The 22,035-nt window shown below is 41.1% G+C and overlaps 2 protein-coding genes across 2 annotated transcripts; one reads left to right on the forward strand and one right to left on the reverse strand.

Annotated features, from left to right (window-relative positions):
• Nucleotides 1–2,331: 2,331 nt before the first annotated feature.
• Nucleotides 2,332–5,361, reverse strand: si:dkey-245f22.3 (uncharacterized protein LOC492819 homolog). Its single transcript, XM_046335846.1, has 4 exons — nucleotides 5,293–5,361; nucleotides 4,377–4,539; nucleotides 3,746–4,000; nucleotides 2,332–3,593 (listed from the first exon to the last, which is right to left on the reverse strand). Exons 2-4 carry the CDS (start codon nucleotides 4,495–4,497, stop codon nucleotides 3,280–3,282), a joined length of 690 nt encoding a protein of 229 aa, XP_046191802.1. The 5' UTR covers nucleotides 4,498–4,539; nucleotides 5,293–5,361; the 3' UTR covers nucleotides 2,332–3,279.
• Nucleotides 5,362–10,338: 4,977 nt separating this feature from the next.
• Nucleotides 10,339–21,721, forward strand: LOC124020616 (CXXC-type zinc finger protein 1-like). The gene is given in 15 exon segments (XM_046335854.1): nucleotides 10,339–10,440; nucleotides 16,526–16,638; nucleotides 16,732–16,832; nucleotides 16,926–17,068; nucleotides 18,493–18,648; nucleotides 18,774–18,920; nucleotides 19,077–19,184; nucleotides 19,409–19,514; nucleotides 19,517–19,586; nucleotides 19,671–19,878; nucleotides 20,020–20,130; nucleotides 20,480–20,529; nucleotides 20,615–20,711; nucleotides 20,833–20,985; nucleotides 21,289–21,721. Coding segments are annotated over 15 exon segments (1,713 nt in total). The 5' UTR covers nucleotides 10,339–10,437; the 3' UTR covers nucleotides 21,436–21,721.
• The last annotated feature ends 314 nt before the right edge of the window (nucleotides 21,722–22,035 follow it).

A 22,035-nucleotide genomic window follows, 5' to 3' on the forward strand; every position in this document is an offset into this window, starting at 1 on the left:
TTGTGTAATGTTTATGTCCAATGACTGATGAGCACCGATATGTTCTATTTTTAATTTCTCTTCATATGACAAGGATTGACAAACATTTGCCAGTAGATTGTCGACGTGGTTCATGACGATGACTGCTTGTTAGCTAAGATTTTGAAAGTATGATGTTGACATGATCAGTCCAATCAAAGCTACAGTAGATATAACGTGATGCGACGTAATTTTATCTGTGGCCAATGACCTTGAGCCTTCTTGGATGGGCACTTCTAATGTAACTCTATGGCAGCGCCCAAGGGGCTTGAATACTTGAGCTCTCCCTGTAGATTTTGTGGCGATGTAGTGTCCCCATGACTGACCGAACACTGAGTCACGGCCCAACTAGAGAACATTACCAAGCCCTACGCTCAGTATTTTCCGCTGGCCTACCTACCCTGAATGACGGGTTGGCATTGCAGTGGTGTCAAACTCATTCCACAGAGGGGCCTAGTGTCTGCGGGTTTTTGTTTTTTCCTTTCAATTAAGACCCAGACAACCAGGTGAGGGGAGTTCCTTACTAATTAGCGACCTTAATTCGTTAATCAAGAACAAGGGTGGAGCGATAACCTGCAGACGCTCAGCCCTCTGGAATGAGTTTGACACGTGATCTACACCGATTGAAGTGGATTTAACAAGTGACATCAATACGGGAATATAGCTTTCACCTGGTCAGTCTATGTCCCTCAAACGCCACTCTGGACCTCGAAGCCTGTTCCACTGCTTGTTTTCATTGTTCCCCTCTAATCAACCACATCAGGTGGGTGCACTGAATTATCAGGTAGAACAGAAAACCAGCAGGCTCTAGACCTCTTAGGGTTAGAGTTGAATACCCCTGGTCTATGTTGTGGAAAGAGCAGGTTTTCCTAATGTTTTGTACACTCAGTGAAGGTTAAATTACCAGACATTCTCATGTGGCCCATTATATTAGGCTATCAGTACTGGGCTATATCGACAAATAAGCTAGACGTAGTTTAAAGAGATCCGAGTTGAAGAGACTTGCATTTTCTCTTGAGCCACATTTGATAGCCAACCTTTTTAGGAGTGGGACAATTTCCGGATGGAGACAAATATGGGTGATCAATATCATTTTTTGCCCTCCGAACAGCCTAAGTTTGTTGCGGGCATGGATTCTACAAGGTGTCGAAAGCTTTCCATAGGGATGTTGGCCCATGTTGACTCCCAATGTTTTATCAAGTTGGCTGGATGCCCTTTGGATGGAGGACTATTCTTAATACACACAGAAAACTGTTGAGTGTGAAAAACCCAGCAGTGTTGCAGTTCTTGACACAAACCAGTGTGCCTGGCACCTAGTACCATACCCCATTCAAAGGCACTTAATTATTTTGTCTTGGCCATTCACCCTCTGAATGGCACACATACACAATCCATTTCTCAAGGCTAAAAAATCCTTCTTTAACCTGTCTCCTCACCTTCATCTACACTGATTTAAAGTGGATTTAACAAGTGACATCAATAAGGGATCATGACTTTCACCTGGTCAGTATATGTCAATGAAATTGCAGGTGTTCTTAATGTTTTGTACACTCAGTGTACTAGTCACATTTGATCTTGCATGCCCAACTAGGAGAGGTAGGCTACTGCACTTGAAGCAGCAAATTCTGAGAGAGTGAATAATGTGACAAAGATGTAAGCTAATGCATACAAAGACGTTTCTAAATAATCTGCTGGACATCCCAAGAGCAGCATGAAATATGCTGACCGCACTGCAATGATCTCTGTTGTGGCTGCAGCCCTCTATCTTGAGCCTTTTTGCAGTCTATCACCTTTAACGGGCTTTAGCTGTGGTTTAGTGTAACGTGTTACAGTTACCACCCATAATGGTTGTATGAGGTATTGTGCTGGGTTTTTGAACAAGGTCCTACTGCTCAGTCAAATGAACCAGAATCAGATGGGAGTTTCAACTATGGTCCTTGGCTCCCGCTGAAGCTATGTAGTTTCCTCACTCTAAAGTTTGAACTTAAGGGTTTTCACCGCCCTTCCCCTACACCACATTCACACCAGGAGCTTCTACCAGTCACAAACATACACACGTATCAGTACATACTTAGGCATCAACTGGCACATGGATTTGGAATGTATTCAATATAGTAGTGTTGTGGATCCCCTTAACTTTGCAGGAAATTATACATAATTTTCACTGATTGCATGAGAGCAAGGAGGTTTACAGCTTTATTTTCCCAAACTTCTGTAATTAAATTGCTGAAGTGTCGGAAGTTATTGTGTCAAGATGGAGAGTATACTTAGTGCAATCTCCAAAAATACAGATATTCAATACATAAGTGCAATTGTCTAGAGATACTGTTTCTGTGTAAGTGGGTTCATTTTAATAACTTTAATTCCATTATAAATATTTTTTCTTGAATACTAAGAATATCAACACTAATTTTCTATACATGTATACAGTGTAGCTAAGAAACGTCTGAATATCCAGCCATACTGAAAATGTGCCCTATACTACCAATATATTACATTTGTAGAATTCATACTCTTTATTGTCACATAATAATATTACCATGCTGTTGTTAAATTTTAATTCTCAGTTGTCTTTCTAAATGCTGATGCCTTCCTTGCAGTTAAGAATTCCAGATACTTTACCCCACCCCACCCCCACCTCACTCACCACTTAGGGCCACTTTGCTCTGAATTAAATGTACATTTGTATATGAGCAGATTTATGATTTAGTTCATCACTAATCTCAATAAATTTAAAGTGCAGTGGTACCCTCTCAATAGTCACTCTCACTTCCTATCCTTTCTCTCTGCTGCCAATATCAAGACAGCTTATAAACAGCAATAAAATGATCACAGAGTTATCTATATGTGGTTACAGTGATCTCTCTTTTACATTGTGGGTCACCTTGAGTCATTGGTTAGAAAATCTGGTTGCCAGTGCAGACTTAGAAATACAAAGAACCAAGTAGACGTTGTCAGTTACCCCAAGATCTAGATGCAACACCACAGGAGGTTGGTGACAACTTAATTGGGGAGAACGGGCTCGTGGCAAGGATTGGAGATTGGAACGAAATCAGTGGAATGGTATCAAACATATGGTTTCCAGGTGTTTGGTGCCATTCCATTAGCGCCGTTCCGGACATTATTGTGAGCCTCCACTGTACAACACCTACATTTGTTAGATGAGTTAGCAGATTCATTATTGTCCTTTGAGTTTGGCCCACACAATCTCTACAATATCCGACTCTTCACAGTGTTCACATTCGTTTGACACTGATCTGGTTAGTGGAAGAGCATTTGTGAGATCTCCATGCCTAGATCCAGACACTCTGTGGCATGTATGCATGTAGCACAGACACAGCACTCAAATCCTGGACCTCCACACAGGCAACAGTGGGCATCCAGACACCCACCGCAGCCACAGTGATGGGACGTGTCCAACAGAGGCTCCAGGGAATCCGGCTCACAGCAGCACACTGTGGAGCATAGGGAAGAGCACAGGGACGAGGCACAGACATGGCAACCTTTCCCCGTGGCCAGTAAACAGTCCCAAGGCTGGCAGAACAGACATGCCAAGACGATTGAGGCACACAGGCCTAAAGGTGTGATAAGACAGGGAAACAAGTAGGGAAACATGGATTGGTAGGGCAGAGGCATTTGGAAAGTACAACACTATAAATAAAAACTAGATTTATACTATCTAAATCTATAAGCAATTAATTGCATCACATTCAGAATAGGCTCTCACCATCTCCTTCCACTTGGTGGATCTGTGCAGCAGAAGTTTTGTGGCTGCTCTTGCTGATTGAAGTGGATGGCTGTCTCATTTGGCATGGTGGGCAATGCTTTGTGGGGGTCAACTGTGGAGAAGTAAGCTGTGGTTGGTATTTTGCTACCAACCATTGTTGTGCATCACTCATGTCGTCTGCTGGTAAGGTTATATGGATGTTCTGGTGATGAAATTCAGAATTCTCACCAATAGGAGTTTCTGAATGTGACAGACCTGATATAAAATGAGATCAAGACATAAGTGGTGGTCTGTTACGTTTTCAGCTAATGCAATGTACAGATAGTTTCAATCTTCATTCAAAGTGATACCTAATCTTTTTGTTGGTAATACAGAATAAATAGGAAGCAGGTAGGATCTCTCATTGGCAGAGACTTCAGTCAAAGATAGTTGACTGTCATTGTGCACCTGGTCTGACAAAGTCAAAGATTCTTTGATTGGGAAGAAATGACCACATACAACATGCAATATTTGTTTCCTGGGTGAGGGGAAGAAAACATAACACATAGCTATGAAATTACAATACACCCAGAAATACTGAACATTCACTTTGAAAGGCTAGCAATCTGTACACATGAAGCACATGAAGTACCTGTGTGGTCCAATCCATTAGGAGCATGTTGTGCACTTAGGTCGTCTATTACATAGCACAACTCTGATCTCTTTTTATTCACATCTCCAGACTCAAGGTTCCCATCCATGGCATCAGTCATGAAACATTTTCTGTCTCTAAAGCAACTCAATCCATTTGAAATCTAAAAGGCATGAAAGAGACAAAGGATATTTCAGGTATTCACTAAATTGGTTGGAGGCAGCAGTTTCAGGTACTTTAATTTACAATCAGGTCCTGGTGGAAATGCACAGATATGCAACAAATAGCATAGTTAATATATTATTAATCTACATTTTGAAAAAGACTTCTGGATACTGGCCAGGATGAGGAAATGCTGACATCCTAATGAAAGTATAAGAGCACACAATTTGCCTTTGCTAGTAATCAGCAAGGGTTTGAGAGTTCTATAAGTGTAAGAATTGACCGTCACATCAGCACAACCCCCTTCCCTGGCCAAGAGTCTCTTTTGAGGTACGAGTCTTGACCACCAGGCCCCATATATGGCCCCGTTCAGCCAGCAAACTTAATCTGTGCATGTCATTGATAAATAAAAAACATGTATTCATTGTAGTCGAAGCAAAATGAATTTGCTTTGACTTCAGTGAACGATAGAGTAGAATCCACATCACATTCAGAAGCAATTCTATTTTCATCTTTTTAAAGACATAATCCCAAAGTACACTAAATTAAATATTTAAAAGCATATTGGTTTTATCAAATGCATAGCAAATATATTTTACTTATTGTGAATCTATTTCTAAATAGATTGATAATTATTATTTTTTGTACGGGACAGCAGTATCACACACGGCAATGAATTTGACTAATAGATTAATAAAAACTTTGCAATGCAACCACTGTAATTACATATTCTGCAAAAACAAAATGTACCTACATTAGAAGCCTTGGCATGGATAGAAGCTCTCTGGCATTGTAGTTGAAAGTGGATACAGCCTACTGTACTAACAACCTAAACAACACTGAGGACTACCTCTCCCCTCCCTCCCATGCTTCTCTCCCTGGTGTTTGTTTGTGTGTGTGTGTGTGTGTGTGTGTGTGTGTGTGTGTGTGTGTGTGTGTGTGTGTGTGTGTGTGTGTGTGTGTGTGTGTGTGTGTGTGTGTGTGTGTGTGTGTGTGTGTGTGTGTGTGTGTGTGTGTGTGTGTGTGTGTGTGTGTGTGTGTGTGTGCAAGAGAGAGAATTGACTGATGAGATTAAATAACATAAAGTGGGATTAGAGACTAATATTTCTAGATAGTGGATTCAGAAACAATATATGGGGTGTAATGCTGCTATCTTGAATGTTACCCAGCCAAACAAGGTAAAATGTTTTACATTTGAATGCACCTGATTAAGTGACACATTGATGAATCACCGTAGGAGATGGACTTGACTGCACAGGTGTTCTGTTTGAAACTGAGAGCATGTCGGTTGAAGATTCTTACAAAGAATGAGAATGGGTGGGCTACAGTGGTGAAAAAGAAAGTAAACAAGAGAAGTAAAGTTGCGCTGGAAATGAGGAAATCCAAGTCTAGTCTAGATGTGTTTTTAGTCGGAGTGAGGGTTCTAGACAAGTGTTATCTGGGAGCAGTGTGCCTATCAAGGGGGTTAGCGCATGAAATGCATGCAGATTAAATACATGAGGAAGTAGGTGACCCGTCATTTGACCCATATGGTGGATGGACTGAATAAATTCACTTCATCCATACTTTTGTTATTTGATGAAGAGTCTCCCATCTCATTTAAAAATAGGGGTTATGAGATACCCTTAAAGAGTGACTGCCTTTAAAAAGCAACGAATCCCTTTGAAAACGGCCTATGTGTGTCAAGTCCTGACCTTAGTTCCTTTTTTATGTCTCTATTTTGGTTTGGTCAGGGCGTGAGTTGGGGTGGACAGTCTTATGTTTTACATTCTAGGTTTTGTTCTTCTATATGCTTGGCCAGGTATGGTTCCCAATCAGAGGCAGCTGTCAATCGTTGTCTCTGATTGAGAACCATACTTAGGTAGCCTTTTCCCACGTGTTTTGTGGGTAATTATTTTTCTGTGTGTGTGTGTGTGTGTGTGTGTGTGTGTGTGTGTGTGTGTGTGTGTGTGTGTGTGTGGTGTGTGTGTGTGTGTGTGTGTGTGTGTGTGTGTGTGTGTGTGTGTGTGTGTGTGTGTGTGTGTGTGTGTGTGTGTGTGTGTGTGTGTGTGCGTGCGCGTGTGCGTGTGTGTGTGTACTTCGGTTGTGTCATGTTCTTTGTTGTTTACCTGTTTGTTTTTTGGTTGTTTCACTTTCATTAAAAGATGTGGAACTACATACACGCTGCGCCTTGGTCGATTTATGACAGGGAGTTTGAGGATAGCGAGCGTAACAATGTGGCATCAATATTTCTTTCTCTCTCTCGGAGGACCTGAGCCCTAGGACCATGCCCCAGGACTACCTGACATGATGACTCCTTGCTGTCCCCAGTCCACCTGGCCGTGCTGCTGCTCCAGTTTCAACTGTTCTGCCTTATTATTATTCGACCATGCTGGTCATTTATGAACATTTGAACATCTTGGCCATGTTCTGTTATAATCTCCACCCGGCACAGCCAGAAGAGGACTGGCCACCCCACATATGCTCTCTCTAATTCTCTCTTTCTTTCTCTCTCTCGGAGGACCTGAGCCCTTAGACCATGCACCAGGACTACCTGACATGATGACTCCTTGCTGTCCCCAGTCCACCTGACCGTGCTGCTGCTCCAGTTTCAACTGTTCTGCCTTATTATTCGACCATGCTGGTCATTTATGAACATTTGAACATCTTGGCCATGTTCTGTTATCTCCACCCGGCACAGCCAGAAGAGGACTGGCCACCCCACATAGCCTGGTTCCTCTCTAAGTTTCTTCCTAGGTTTTGGCCTTTCAAATCAAATCAAATTTTATTTGTCACATACACATGGTTAGCAGATGTTAATGCGAGTGTAGCGAAATGCTTGTGCTTCTAGTTCCGACAATGCAGTAATAACCAACAAGTAATCTAACTAACAATTCCAAAACTACTGTCTTTTACACAGTGTAAGGGGATAAAGAATATGTACATAAAGATATATGAATGAGTGATGGTACAGAGCAGCATAGGCAAGATACAGTAGATGGTATCGAGTACAGTATATACATATGAGATGAGTATGTAAACAAAGTGGCATAGTTAAAGTGGCTAGTGATACATGTATTACATAAGGATGCAGTAGATGATATAGAGTACAGTATATACGTATGCATATGAGATGAATAATGTAGGGTATGTAACATTATATAAGGTAGCATTGTTTAAAGTGGCTAGTGATATATTTTACATCATTTCCCATCAATTCCCATTATTAAAGTGGCTGGAGTTGAGTCAGTGTCAGTGTGTTGGCAGCAGCCACTCAATGTTAGTGGTGGCTGTTTAACAGTCTGATGGCCTTGAGATAGAAGCTGTTTTTCAGTCTCTCGGTCCCAGCTTTGATGCACCTGTACTGACCTCGTCTTCTAGATGATAGCGGGGTGAACAGGCAGTGGCTCGGGTGGTTGTTGTCCTTGATGTTCTTTATGGCCTTCCTGTAACATCGGGTGGTGTAGGTGTCCTTTCTAGGGAGTTTTACCTAGCCACCGTGCTTCTACACCTGCATTGCTTGCTGTTTGGGGTTTTAGGCTGGGTTTCTGTACAGCACTTTGAGATATCAGCTGATGTACGAAGGGCCATATAAATAAATTTGATTTGATAAGTCAGAAACAGTTATTCTAGTGTCAAAATTTACTACAACGTGTTTTCTTATAAAGTCAGTATCGTCTAAAACGACGTTTGGAACATCCGTGTGTCACAACGGGTAAATGAAGGTTTGGTTTTGACTTGACGATGTCCATTTGACCACCAACATGAGGTGAACAGCTGCGCTGATTGCTCTCTATGCATAGATAGTGAGACAGACCTGCCCAGAAGCTCTGACTTTGTTTACTTAAGACAACACATTGCATTTTTTTTTTTACTTGAGAAATACTGCACCAAACACCTTAATTAGATGCAAAATTGTGCAATTAAAACATTCTTGGCAAAAACTTCAACATTAATTACAGATTTCTTGAGTTACCTTAGATTAATTCTAGGGATTTTAAAGAAGGGAAATAGGCTTCTGCATCTAGTGTCTCATGGGAAACAAACATCATTAACCAAATGCAGAATCGGTCAGGAAACACACATCCAAGACTGAAATTTCATTTTTCTGATGAGCAACAGAAAAGCACATCTGCTAGTCGGTGTGTTCAGTGGCTTTTTAAGAGCTTTTGTGCATAAACCCTTTCAGTGTCATAAATGCAAAAGATTTGGTAATGTGGCAAGTGCATGCATACGGGAAGAGTATTGAGTGCCAGCGGAGGTTATACTGTATGTTGCAATTGTGGTGATGAACATGCACCCGAATTTCCTGATTGCCCTGTTAGGCTGAAGTAGAAAGATGTCACAAGAGTAAGGGCTGACCAGCGTGTCTCCTATCTGGAAGCGAAGAAAATAGTTGAAGGAGTGAGTAATGTTGAGGATGCAATGGTAGTAGAGCCTGCACCAGTGAATGTTTCTAGGCATCTGAGGGATGCTAATATAATCCACGTTAAAATGGTGGACTTTGTGTCATTTATTGCAATGGTCATAAAATGATCAGCGTAAATAGAGAAGAAATCAGAGAAAACTGGTATCAGCTGAATGTTTTTTAGGACTAAATGTTTTACAACTGAGGCCTTGCAAGGAATCCTGTTGAAGAATGTTCCACCCTCACAGGTCCCTGAGCCTGTTGGGATGTGATTCGAGTTGGACTGTGACTGAAGGAGAGGGATGTTTTTTTTGAATGTGTCTATTTTTCTATTTTGCATGATGTCTCCAGCCCCCCCCCCTTTCCCTTTCATGCAAATAATTGTTTTCTATAGTTTACTACACCATACAGCAGGTGCCGGCAATAGACAGAATCGTTGTAGTCTGCCAATAGACCTCAAAGAAGAAGAAGAACCAACTAATGGCTGGAGGAAAAAAGGAAGCGTGATTGTTGGTTTGATGATGTTGGATGAAAATGGAGGCGAGTAGTGTGGACGAAATGGAGGAAATGGAGCAAAGGTTGGAGAACAAAGAGCTGTGCTGGATTGTGAACAATATGTGTGTCAGTTCTGATGGTATGGAGTGGGAGGATGAGGGTTGAGGACCGGAACTGCCGGTAGTGAAAAGACATATGAAGAAAAGAGATCATGATACAGAAAGCAGTGGAGTGGGGGGGGGGGGGGGGGCATAGTGCAGAATTTGGTTGATGTCAGGTGCAGAGAGAATCTAAAGCGGCACAGCGATATAGAATCAGTCAGGCTGTAAGACAGAATGGTGGAACTACAGTGCAGGCTGATGGAGCTTCCATGACTGCTCCTGTACTAGGTGGACCTAATGTGGTAGCTGGTGCTTCTGCTGGGCCTGGGATGGTTTCAAGACTTGTTCAGAAATCTTGTGCTCATGAATGTGCTGTGTCAAAGGACACTTTGATAGTGAAATAAAGTTAACTTCATAGCTTTCTTTTAATTTTATCAACATGCCTCAGGTTGTGGAGAGCAGAAATGGAAGGAAATGGAAGTTATTCAGGGTAACAGATGCTTCTGCCGAAATGGTTGTTGACATGCTGAATAATCCTTAGGGGGGATTGTTTCAGCATAATATCAAGTCCAATGGTTGGGGGCTTGGGATTTTTTTTGTTTGAGGGGGGGGGGGTATAAATTAGTAGGGATTTATCTGGATTTTACATTTTCTTTTCTTAGTATTACAGAATTAGGCACGCCATGATTGATCGCACACTCCAGCATAGTAGGCGGGGGCATGCACATTCAACGTTTGTTTGCGGACCGCCACCGCAATGACATAGAAGAAGAAGACCCAACCAATGGTTGGCCAGCTATATACCGAATCCATCCGAGTTCAGCCGATGATTTCCGGCGTCGTCGAACCAGATTTTGACCCGGAGCAGTTGTTTACTATCGTTGAAATTTGATCGAGGATTGCAAAGACATCACAAATGGTAATGTTGGTTAACTAAATTAATAAAGAGAGGCGTTTTATTTTATGTGAATTTCACGGTTAGTTGCCTAGCATTGAGGTAGATTCGTGCTAGTCCCTGGCTAAGATAGGTAGTTAGCTAGCCAGTAATTTTGGGTATTAAGCAAAGATGGTGGATAAAGGAATATAGTTCACCCTGGCCGTTTACCATTGAAAAAAAAGGTACGTTCCGGTCTACTTAACTGGGTGTGTCTCCCATAGGCACCAATGCAATAATGAACCAGAAAAAAACAGTGAGTGGGTTGTCTCGCTTCCTTTTTCGTCTGTGGTATCATCAAGAGCCATATTACTAGCGAATTTGCCATCTGAAACGCAGCAGAATTCGTTTGTAAACAAATGTCTCATTGCGCAGACCAGTACGACTCGATGTAGAGTAAGAAAAATAGTAGATATGACACAATTTAAAATGTTTATGTTGTCTTTGCCATCAGGGTAGTTGTTTTTTAAAAGTATGATTAGCCGATCAGACTGAAACTCCAGCGGTATAGATAGATATTTTTATTTAACCTTTATTTAACTAGGCAAGTCAGAACAAATTCTTATTTTGAATGACGGCCTAGGAACAGTGGGTTAACTGCCTGTTCAGGGGCAGAACGACAGAGTACCTTGTCAGCTCGGGGGTTTGAACTTGCAACCTTCCGGTTCCTAGTCCAACTCTAACCATTAGGCTACCCTGCCGCCCCTGACAGACAGACAGATAGATAGCTTTGCCCTATCCAACGATAGTATATTCTGACCCGGGATGTTTTGTTAAAATTCTTGGTTTAATCCAGGCCCAGGGATGGGCAAATGGCCCACGGACCAATTAAAAATAAGTAAAAACCTAGTGCCGTAATTGTAGTGTACATGGAGCCAAATGTGGGTGAATTTAATGGCTTAAAACCTTGCCCCAGTATCTGTGCTAAAAGTTGGTATTCACTGTGATCAATTAGAGGTTAAAGAAATGAGAGTAAGGAACTCAGAGATAGCCTATGGCCAATGCAGCAGTAGGCTGCGTCATCAACTAATTGAAATACATGGACCTGAAGTCGACAAAATAAAAAACAGTAGAAAATATCCTGGTGAAAATTCGTGTTCCTTCAATTACATTCATCTCTCTACCACGTCTGTCTGCCTCTCTTTCAATCTGTCTTGATTTGAGCTATTGCTAGTGAAGTGCAACATATCAAATTATCACTGAGTTGGGCCTGTTGCTAGCTAAATTGCAACATTGTATTAACTAGCGTATTCAGGGCCCTCAGAGTTTGATGTGCCAGTGAGATCATGATATTTTTCTCTTTCACACCCGAGGCTTGTTTCATTTATCGAGGCCGGCAGTGTTGAAAATATTTTTCAAATACTGAGGAACTATCATTCTCAATGGATGTTAAAAAATACTATTTACTTGTGTGAGGTGAAGAAAAAATGACTGAGAAGCTCAATTTATTAGTGGTGTATGTGTGTAAATGTCACTTTTCTACATATGCATGCATTCTGGAGAGACACACCATATCTTTGACACACACCCATCCATCTTCTTGATGCAAAATTTTAAATGACACTCAACACACATCTTTACACACATACTGAACAAAAATATAAATGCAACATGTAAAGTGTTGGTCCCATTCTCCATTAGCTGAAATAAAAGATCCCAGAAATGTTCCATACTCACAAAAAGCTTACTTCTCTCAAATTTTGTGCTGAAATTTGTTTACAAAGCTCTTAGTGAGAGTTTCTCATTTGCCAAGATAATCCATCCACCTGACAGATGTGGCATATCAAGAAGCTGCAAACAACATGATCATTACACTGGTGCACCTTGTGCTGGGCACAATAAAAGGCTGCTCTAAAATGTGCGTTTTGTCAAACAACACAATGCCACAGATGTCAAAAGTTTTGGGGGAGCATGCAATTGGCATGCTGACTGCAGGAATGTTCACCAGAGCTGTTGCCAGAACATTTAATGTTCATTGCTCTACCATAATCTGCGTCTAACGTTTTTTTAGAGAATTTGTCAGTACGTCCAACCAGCTTCACAACCACAGACCACGTGTATGGTGTCGTGTGGGCTTGCTGTTTTCTTATGTCAACGTTTGAACTCAGTAAAAGTACCCCATGGTGGTCGTGGGGTTATGGTATGGGCAGGTATAAGGTACGGACAACAAACACAATTGCATTTTATTGATGGTATTTTGAATGCACAAACATACCGTGATAAGACCCTCAGGCTCATTGTCGTACCATTAATCTGCCGCCATCACCTCCTGTTCCAGCATGAAAATGCACGGCTCCATGTCGCAAGGATCTGTACACACTTCCTAGCCGTTTCAGATCCGTTACATATGACAGCGTATTCCACTTAGCACAGCCATTAGGAGTAGGACAACATTCCACAGGCCACAATCAACAGCTGGATTAACTCTATGTGAAGGAGATGTTGCGTTGCATGATGGTCACACCAGATACTGACTGATTTTATGATCCACTCCCTTTAAAAAAAAGCTATCTGTAATCCCAGTCATGTGAAATGCATAGATTGGGGCCTAATGAATATTTCAATTTACTGATTTCCTTATGTGAACTAACTCAGTAAAATCTTTGAAATTGTTGCATGTTGCGTTTATATTTTACGTAAGTAGTCCGACCCTTTGCTATGAGACTCGAAATTGAGCTCAGGTGCATCCTGTTTCCATTTATATTCTTAGATTTTTCTACAACTTGATTGGAGTCCACCTGTGGTAAATGGAATTGATTGGACATGATTTGGAAAAGCACACAACTGTCTATAAAAAGGTAAAACATTTGACAGTGCACGTCACAGCGAAAACCAAGCCATGAGGTCGAAGGAATTGTCTGTAGAGCTCCGAGACAGGATTGTGTCTGGGTAAGGGTACCAAAACATTTCTGCAGCATTGAAGGTCCCCAAGAACACAGTGACCACCATTATTCTTAAATGTAAGAAGTTTGACCGAGCTCTAGAGTTCCTCTGTGGAGATGGAAGAACCTTGCAGAAGCACAACATTCTCTGCAGCAGTCCACCAATCAGGCCTTTATGGTAGTGGCCAGACGGAAGCCACTCCTCAGTAAAAGACACATGACAGCCTGTTTGGAGTTTGCCCAAAGGCACCTAAAGACTCAGACCATGAGAAACAAGATTCTCTGGTCTGATGAAACCAAGATTGGCCTGAATGCCAAGTGTCACGCCTGGAAGAGACCTGGCACCATCCCTATGGTGAAGCATTGTGGTGGTGGCAGCATCATGCTGTGGGGATGTTTTTCAGCGGCAGAGACTGGGAGACTAGTCAGGCTTGAGGCAAAGATGAACAGAGCAAAGTACAGAAATCATTGATTTAAAACCTGCTCCAAAGCGCTCAGGACCTCAGACTGGGGGAAAAGGTTCACCTTTCAGCAGGACTAGGACCCTAAGCACACAGCCAAGACAACGCACAAGTGGCTTCAGGAAAAGTCTCTGAATGTCCTTGAGTGGCCCAGCTAGAGCCCGGACTTGAACCCAATCAAAACATCTCTGGAGAGACCTGAAAATAGCTGTGCAGCAACGCTCTCCATCCAACCTGCCCGAGCTTGAGAGGATCTGCAGAGAAGAAGGGGAGAAACTCTCCAAATACAGGTGTGCCAAGCTTGTAGCATCATACCCAAGTAGACTTGAGGCTGTAGTCGCTGCCAAAGGTTCTTCAACAAAGTACCTACTGAGTAAAGGGTCTGAATACTTCTGTAAATGTGATATCAGTTTTTTATTTTATTATAAATTAGCAGTATTGTGTGTAGAATGACGAGGGGAAAACGATTTCAGCAATTTTAGAATAAGGCTGTAACGTAACAAAATGTAGAGAAAGTCAAGGGGTCTGAATACTTTTCGAAGTCACTGTATATCACCAGAAAAGCATGCAAACGAGTGAAATTTCAATAACTTTTTAAAGTTTCTTCAAGTGCAGTCACAAAAACCATCAAGTGCTATGATGAAACTGGCTCATGAGAACCGTCACAGGAAAGGAAGACCCAGAATAACTGCACCTCAGATTGCAGCCCAAATGTTTCACAGAGACGCATCTCAACATCAACTGTTCAGAGGAGACTGCGTGAATCAGGCCTTTGTGGTAGAATTGCTGAAAAGAAAAAGAAACTACTATTAAAGGGCACCATTAAGAAGAGGAGACTTGCTCGGGGCAAGAAACATGAGCAATGGACATTAGACCGGTGGAATTCTGTCCTTTGGTCTGATGAGTCCAAATTGGAGGTTCATGGTTCCAACCGCAGTGTCTTTGTGAGACGCAGAGTAGGTGAACGGATAATCTCCGCATGTGTGGTTCCCACCGTGAAGCATGGAGGAGGAGGTTTGATTGTGGCGGGGGTGATTTTGCTGGTGACACTGTCTGTGATTTATTTAGAATTCAAGGCACACTTAACCAGCATGGCTACCACAGCATTCTGCAGTGATACGCCATCCCCTCTCGTTTGCTCTTAGTGGCACTATCATTTGTTTTTTAACAGAACAATGACCCGAACCACACCTCCAGACTGTGTAAGAGCTATTTGACCAATAAGGGCAGTGATGGAGTGCTACATCAGATGACCTAGCCTCCACAATCACCCAACCTCAACCCAATTGAGAGTGAAGGAAAAGCAGCCATTTAGGCCTCAGAGCCAGAACAACCTTTTTGACTGCTGTTGTCTTGACTATTCATTAATTATTCATGTACAACCCTTTATATATATATATATATATCTCAAGAAATGAAAACGTGCATTGTATCAAAGAAAGTCCACACAATTTTTTTTTACTGAAGTTGCCATAGCCTATAGCGCTCTGCATCTAGTGATTTAGCTGCTCTAGCATCAAAGGAAAGTTGGTAAGAGGAGGAGATGTAGAAAGTTTAACAGACAGGTTAGTTGTATTTGTTTGCTTATAATTAGTAAACATTCCAGCTATTAGGTCAAGTTTATCTACATGAAAATAAAGTTAATACAAATATATCATAACATTTAATGTAGGGCTATTTAAATGGTTTGACGGTTATTTTATATTTATGACCGTCTTCATCCATAACCTTCAGTTACACGGTTATTCAATTACTGTCACAGTTCAAGCAACTGAAAAAATGCCTATTTGACACCTTCAATGTAAATCACCAATTACTGCCACGCACAGGTTCGGAAGTCTACTACAACAGCTCAATACATTGGAGGTGCCGAAGCATTTTTTTGGGGGGGTGGGGTTGCCTGTAATTTATTATGTTGACCTTTTTTGGAAGTAAATACCAGCCGTAACGGGAGTAAATTAATATAGTTGCTCAGTGTCCTGGAAACACATCATACCCATCGCACAGATACTAAGATACGCACAAGCTAACGTAAGTTAATGTGATTAGCACAAGGTTGTAAGTAAACAAGACAATTTCAGAGGATATAGACATATCTGATATGGGCAGAAAGCTTAAATTATTGTTAATCTAACTGCACTGTCCAATTTACAGTAGCTATTACCGTGAAAGAATACCATGCTATTGTTTGAAGAGTGCACAGTTATGAACTTGAAAATGTATTCATTAACCAATTAGGCACATTTGGGAAGTCTTGATACAACATTTTGAACAGAAATGCAATGGTTCATTGAATCACTCTTAAACTGTGCACATACGCTGCTGCCATCTAGTGGCCGGAATATAAATTGCACCTAAACTGAATATTACATTTGGACCTTTCTCTTGCATTTCAAAGATGATGGTACAAAAACCAGAACAAAATGCATGCTTTTCTTTGTATTATCTTTTTCCAGGTCTAATGTGTTTTATGCTCCTACATTAATTTCACATTTCCACACATTTCTAAGTATTTCCTTTCAAATGGTTTCAAGAATATGCATATCCTTGCTTCAGGACCTGAGCTACAGGCAGTTAGATTTGGGTATGTCATTTTAGGCGAAAAAAGGGGTCCGATCCTTAAGTAAGAGGTTTAAATATTACTGTCTATTGAATGGGCTAGTTTAGCTATGAGGTTTGATCTGATTGGCAAGATGATTATGATCTTCTGATGTTTATCTCTTCCAGGACAGTGAATTGTCAGACTTCGAGCCTGCACCGGGGCTTGTGAGCACTATGGAGGGGGAGAAGGCACCGGTGTACTGCATTTGTCGAAAACCTGACATCAATTGCTTCATGATGTGAGTTTATTCAGATGATCATACAAGTAAACATGAAATCACTTTAAAACATTAACCTTGGTTTCATAGGGCTCACATCTGTTTTCCTTGTAGTGGTTGTGACAATTGCAATGAGTGGTTTCATGGTAACTGCATCAATCTCACAGAGAAGATGGCCAAAGCTATCAGGCAGTGGTACTGCCTGCGATGCCAAGGTGAGGTTTTAATGGTTTACCATGCACTATCATTCACATTGGGTACTCACATGTGCTTTCTAACCTTACACAATGTCTGTTGCTTTTGATTAGACGACAACCCATCATTGGAGATAAAATACCGTCCAAAGAAGAGCCGTGAAAAGGAGGCAGAGAGCCAGAGAGAGTCAGAGAGAAATTTTGAAAGACAGAACAGCACTCCAGATTATAAATCTGAAAAGTGCCGTGGATCAAATGTTAGTTATTTTACATCTAAACCTTATGTCCCCACTTTCTTTCAATGTATCTTTGGAGCTACTCTGTTGGCAAACATACAGTGCTTTCAGAAAGTATTCATACCCCTTGACTTATTCCACATTTTGTTGTGTTACAGCCCGAATTCAAAATGGATCAAATAAAATGTTTCTCTCACCAATCTACACACAATATCCCATAATGACAAAGTGAAAACATGTTTTTAGACATTTGCGCACATTTATTGAAAATTAAATACAGTTATCTAATCTACATACATTTTCACACTCCTTTGATCTTTCTGGGTAAGTCTCTAATAGCTTCCCACAGCTGGATTGTGCAACATTTTCCCATTATTAATTTAAAAAAATGTTCCAGCTCTGTCAAGTTGGTTGTTGATCATTGCTAGACCAACATTTTCAGGTCTTGCCATAGATTTTCAAGTAGATTTAAGTCTGTAACTGTAAATCAGCTACTCAGGAACATTCACTGTCTTCTTTGTAAGCAACTCCAGTGTAGATTTGGTGTTGTGTTTGGGGTAATTGTCCTGCTGAAAGGTGAATTCCTCTCCTTGTGTCTGGTGGAAAGCAGACAACCAGGTTTTCCTCTAGGATTTTGATTGTGCTTAGCTCCATTCCATTTATTTTTTATCCTGAAAAACTCCCCAGTCCTTAATGATAACAAGCTTACCCATAACATGATGCAGCCACCACTCTTCTTCAAAACACTTTGTATTCAGGACAAAAAGCTTTGCCACATTTTTTGCAGTATTACTTTAGATCCTTGTTGCAAACAGGATGCATGTTTTGGAATATTTTTTATTCTGTACAGGCTTTCTTTTCACTCTGTCATTTAGGTTAGTATTGTGGAGTAACTACAATGTTGTTGATCCATCCTCAGGTTTCTCCTATCACAGCCATTAAACTCTTAACTGTTTTAAAGTCACCTTTGGCCTCATGGTGAAATCTCTGAGCAGTTTCCTTCCTCTCCGGCAACAAAGTTAGGAAGGATGCCTGTATCTTTGTTGCGACTGGGTGTATTGATACACCATCGAAAGTTTAGTGAATAACTTCATCATGCTCAAAGGGATAACACTATTATTGTTGAACACTATTATTGTACACAGAGTGAGTCCATGCAACTTATGTGACTTTTTAAGCAAATATTCATTCCTGGACTTATTTCGGCTTGCCTTAACAAAGTGATTGAATACTTATTGATTCGAGACATTTCAGCTTTTCATTATTTTTGTTAAAATTTTGAAAAACATAATTCCACTTTGACATTATGGGGTATTATGTGTATGCCAGTGACACAATTCTTCATCAATTTTAAATTCAGTCTAACACAACAAAATGTGGAAAAATTCAAGGGGTGTGAATATTTTCTGAAGGCACTGTATCTTTGTCTCTTTTGTGTTTCTCAGGTTAAGCGCTCCGCTCGTATGTGTGGGGAGTGCGAGCCCTGCTTGAGGACTGAGGACTGTGCCACATGCGACTTCTGCAAGGATATGAAGAAATTTGGTGGTCCCAACAAAATAAGACAGAAGTGTCGATTTAGGCAGTGTGATGTCCGAGCCAGGGTCAGTTTCCTAATGATGAGACTATGCCATCAATCTCATTTTTCCTCCTAACATATTTTCAACTGGTCAATAAACAGTTGTAGTCTTGCAAACTATGTGACATAATGTCTCTAAATTCTCTGCAGAAAATGTTGCGTGTGAAGGATGAAGAGTTTAATTTGCGTGAAAGGAGGGATAATTCCTACCACCGGCGAAGACGATATTCAGATGACTACGATAGTGAGGCAGAACTCTACGAAAAGTACAAGGCGGCAGGATACGACGAAAACATGGTATTACAATAGAATTTTCATCCTAGTTTGTCATTTATCTAACAACAACAACAAATTGAAATGCATTCAAAATACACACAGATCATCTTTAGCTTGGGCAGCACCTTCAAGTATTTTGAATGTGGGTTCATCTATCTATCTTTTTTAAAAACCCAGCCATGGCTCAGTAATGAGGAGGACGGCCCTCCCTTCAGCCCTGTCCGGCGAAAGAAAGCTGTTAAGGTCAAGCATGTGAAGAGACGTGAAAATAAATTTGACAAGAAAGTAAGCAAATTTTATTTTTAGATCTAGCAAACACTCAAAGATTATTGTTACTTGTATCCATGCAGTTGCCGTCCACATCTACCAAATATTTGAATATTTCAGCTTTTGTTTTTTATTGCATCATGGGAATATTACTGTTGTGACAAAATACATAGAAGTGGAATGATTTTACATGACAATATAATATGTGTACAATGGGATTTGTTTTTGTGAATTTACATCAGAAAGAGTCACGGCGGCACAAACAGAAGCAGAAGCACAAGGACAAACTTCGGCACGACAATAAGGGCGATGCCAGAGATGGAGGAGGACAGCGGCAGTGTCTGGGCCCAGCTGTGTTGAGGCAGCATGCGCCAACTCCAAATACTGCTCAGAGGAATGTGGCATAAAGCTGGCTGCCAAGTAAGAACACAAATTACAACACTGACACAATGCAACAGTAAGAAAATGTGTCAACAGTAAAATACTTTCTATTTCTGTCTGCAGCCGGATCTTTGAGATTCTCCCTCAGCGTATCCAGCAGTGGCAGCAGAGCCCCTGCGTCGCTGAGGAGCAGGGCAAGAAGCAACTGGAGCGGATCCGGAGGGATCAGCAGAACGCCCGCATACGCCTCACCGACATGGAGAAACGCTTCCACGAGCTGGAGGGCATCATTGCCAAGGCCAAGCAGCAGGTGGTCCAGCAGGATGAGGAGGTGAGCGCCTTCAGTATAAGAACTTTTGTTGTTGCCCACTGCAGTATTTATCCAATAAGGTCGAAGCTCTTCAACTAGAGATATGTTTTTCCCGTTTGGGTTCAAATCTTTCTTTTGTTAATATTTTGGTTCCTGTTTCAGGCGAATGAAGGGGATAATGAAGAAACAGATCTGCTGATTTTCTGTGTGTCCTGCAGTCACCCTATCAACCCAAAAGTGGCATTGCGACACATGGAGAGATGTTATGCTAAGGTGAGTCTGTAGATCATCATAATATATGCGCTAACGTTTTTGACTGGGAAACATGCGACAGGCTTCAGACAGAGACGTCCTGTTTAGTTTCTCTGATCTTGGTTCTGACAGTTTGTGGTATACATCCAGACTGCAGTGCACTTGCCTGATGAGTGTTTGCTTGCAGTTGCTGCAACATCTTATATGGGGAGAAGATGAAACGTACAGAATGAACACTTAATATAGAGTACTAACAATACGAATATATAAGTTGCAAATATGCACTCCTACCAAAATGACCAAGGAAATGTGTACTCTTTACTGTATAAACTGATAACATTCTGTATTTTGCTCTCTTTTGCGTTGACAGTATGAGAGCCAGACTTCTTTTGGTTCCATGTACCCAACTAAGATCGAAGGGTAAGAGAGTCCAGCACTTTGAATGGGTTTGCTAGAAGTGGACTTTGTTTCACCAAGGTATTCTATGTGCTTTTTGTTTTCTCAGAGCAACAAGACTGTTCTGTGATGTGTACAATCCCCAGAGCAAGACCTACTGCAAGAGGCTTCAGGTCTTGTGCCCAGAGCATTCCAGGGACCCAAAGGTCAGTGATGATTGGCAAGTCAAATCCAAAGAACTTTGTCATAAAGCACACTAATTGTCCTGCTGTTTGCCTCATGATTTGTACCTTGGCTTCTCTTGCCCTTTTTATGTTTTGTGGGTAGGTCCCAGGGGATGAGGTGTGCGGCTGTCCTCTGGTCCGTAATGTGTTTGAGGTGACGGGAGAGCACTGCAGGGTTTCTAAGCGCAAATGTAATAAGCACTACAACTGGGAGAAGCTCAGAAGAGCCGAGGTGGACCTGGAGCGTGTCCGAGTGGTTAGTAGTGCAATGCACCACATCAATCTCTTATTTTAGGCCACTTCATCCAGGTTGGGGTCAATTCCTTTAGATTAGAATCAGAAAGATCCCAGAATTCTAGTTCATCTTTTGATTTCTAGCTAACTTGAATTGGAATTGACTAAGACCCTGGTTATAACAAACATATAATTGACCCTTCATAAGTAGTAATTGATGTGAAAGTGAATTTTAAACATTTGTTTTCAAAGACAGTTTTCAAAAATGATTTTAGTATTTTAATCATTACACCTTGCTTTTCTCCCAACATGTATTTGTGAACAGTGGTACAAACTAGACGAGCTCTTTGAGCAGGAGCGCAATATGAGGACTGCTATGACCAACAGGGCAGGTCTACTTGCTCTCATGCTGCACCAAACCATTCAGCATGACCCACTGACAACGGATCTCCGTTGCAACAAGGACAGATAGACAGCCACATCTGCATCTTCATGTTATTTCTGAGTGGCATTTTTGTACATTTGTCAGATTTATAGTATATCTTAGAATATAATCCTTTCCATCTTTTTGTAGAGGCTTCGGCTATTTTTATTAAGGATTTTATGACTTTTGTGCTGAAATTGATTAACTGAAATATTTGAATGATAAATTAATATATTTTTCCTTGTGTCCAGTACTATTGCTGCACTGTCACTGCTGGTATCTCTCTAGTCAAGAAAATAAAAGGATATGTGTACAACACAAGAAGTTGATAATATTCTGTTGCATTTATATTTGTGTTGAGTATTTTGCTTTGTATCTTTGTTTGATGTTTGTCTCACCATGTGTAATGTCATTCTGTTATCGCACCCACTAAGAAACAGGTACACCAGTGGTTTCAAACCCCTTTAGCTGCACTATACCACAGTCAACTGTTAAGTTGTCATGAGATGGAATATTCCACACATTCACACCACAAGTTAGTTTAGTAGTCGTTAGCTAGATACTTTTTTATTAAGAAATATAAAATATACAGTCATACTTTACAACACCAGTATACAAACAAAAAAAGAGACGCGCGCTAGCTACTAA

The sequence above is a fragment of the Oncorhynchus gorbuscha genome, linkage group LG03 (genome assembly GCF_021184085.1).
Source record: "Oncorhynchus gorbuscha isolate QuinsamMale2020 ecotype Even-year linkage group LG03, OgorEven_v1.0, whole genome shotgun sequence".
Lineage (NCBI taxonomy): Eukaryota > Metazoa > Chordata > Actinopteri > Salmoniformes > Salmonidae > Oncorhynchus > Oncorhynchus gorbuscha.

Bases quoted from the DNA above. Each gene is read 5' to 3' on its own strand.
- si:dkey-245f22.3 (XM_046335846.1), bottom strand. From the start codon at position 4,497: ATGACTGATGCCATGGATGGGAACCTTGAGTCTGGAGATGTGAATAAA. The intron at 4,001-4,376 runs GTACTTCATGTG...ATTTTATATCAG, and splicing joins TAATGGATTGGACCACACAG to GTCTGTCACATTCAGAAACT. The intron at 3,594-3,745 runs GTGAGAGCCTAT...TCACACCTTTAG, and splicing joins CCACCAAGTGGAAGGAGATG to GCCTGTGTGCCTCAATCGTC.